Raw genomic sequence first — 1116 nt, 5'->3', positions numbered from 1 at the left:
CCAACATAATCATATATATATATGATTTTTTTGTATTGCCCTAGATTTTACTATGAGCAGCGATTACTACAGAAGGTCTTCGAAGAATGGAAAGAAAAGTGGTGGGTTTTCCATCATGAGTGGAAACTCTGTGTTCGAGCTGACTGTCACTACAGGTCAGGTTTCATGTTATACTCCTTCAGTTTTACTGATGCACATTATCAGATAATTATGTGTTGGCATGTTTATGGTCAAAAGAAGCAAACTTTGGATCACTTTTGGTTTTTCTTCAAATCATTTTTAGAGTTAGCAAGATCAGAGTTCCAAATTAAACCCAAGCATGTATGCACATGCTGGGCACGTGCACACAGACACATACACACACACCTCTCACACCTCTAATTCAGGTAACTAGTATGTGTTGGTTATGCTAATAGTTTGAATGGGATTTTCCCACCGATTTTCATTTCTATATAATTTCTAATTCTGAAAATATTCTGGGTTTTTTTTTGTTTGTTTTAAGACAGAATCTCACTCTATTGCCCAGGCTGGAGAGCTGTGGCACGATCTTGGCCCACTGCAACCTCCACCTCCTAGGTTCAAGCAATTCTCCTGCCTCAGTCTCCCGAATAGTTGGGATTACTGGCATGCACCACCATGCCCAGCTAATTTTTGTAGTTTTAGTAGAGACAGGGTTACATCATGTTGACTGGGCTGGTCTCGAACTCCTGACCTCAGGTGATCTGCCCGCCTTGGCCTCCCAAAGTGCTGGGATTACAGGCGTGAGCCACTGCGCCTGGCCTATTTTTTTTGTGTGTGTTTTTGAGATGGAATCTCACTCTTGTTGCCCAGGCTGGAGTGCAGTGGTGCACTGCAACCTCCGCCCCCTGTGTTCAAGTGATTCTCCTGCCTCAGCCTGCCTAGTAGCTGAGATTACAGGCGTGCGCCACCATGCCCAGCTAATTTTGTATTTTTAGTAGAGATGAGGTTTCTCCATGTTGGTCAGTCTGCTCTCAATCTCCTGACCTCAGGTGATCCTCCCGCCTTGGCCTCCCAAAGTGCTGGGATTACAGGCATGAACCACCATACCTGGCCCTGTTTTAAAAATAGTAAGTTGTTCTAATTTACATTGATTGT

The 1116-nt window shown here is 43.8% G+C and overlaps 1 protein-coding gene across 1 annotated transcript in view; it reads left to right on the top strand.

Moving 5' to 3' along the window:
* Window positions 1–1116, top strand: part of SFI1 (Sfi1 homolog, spindle assembly associated (yeast)) — a 133423-nt gene that overhangs the window by 41345 nt on the left and 90962 nt on the right. Inside the window, 1 exon segment of the mRNA XM_011938351.1 lies at window positions 45–155. Coding sequence (XP_011793741.1) covers window positions 45–155 — 111 coding nt within the window.

This window comes from Colobus angolensis, unplaced genomic scaffold (genome assembly GCF_000951035.1).
Source record: "Colobus angolensis palliatus isolate OR3802 unplaced genomic scaffold, Cang.pa_1.0 Scaffold171, whole genome shotgun sequence".
Taxonomy (NCBI): Eukaryota; Metazoa; Chordata; class Mammalia; order Primates; family Cercopithecidae; genus Colobus; species Colobus angolensis.
This window is presented reverse-complemented; position numbering and strand designations above follow the sequence as displayed.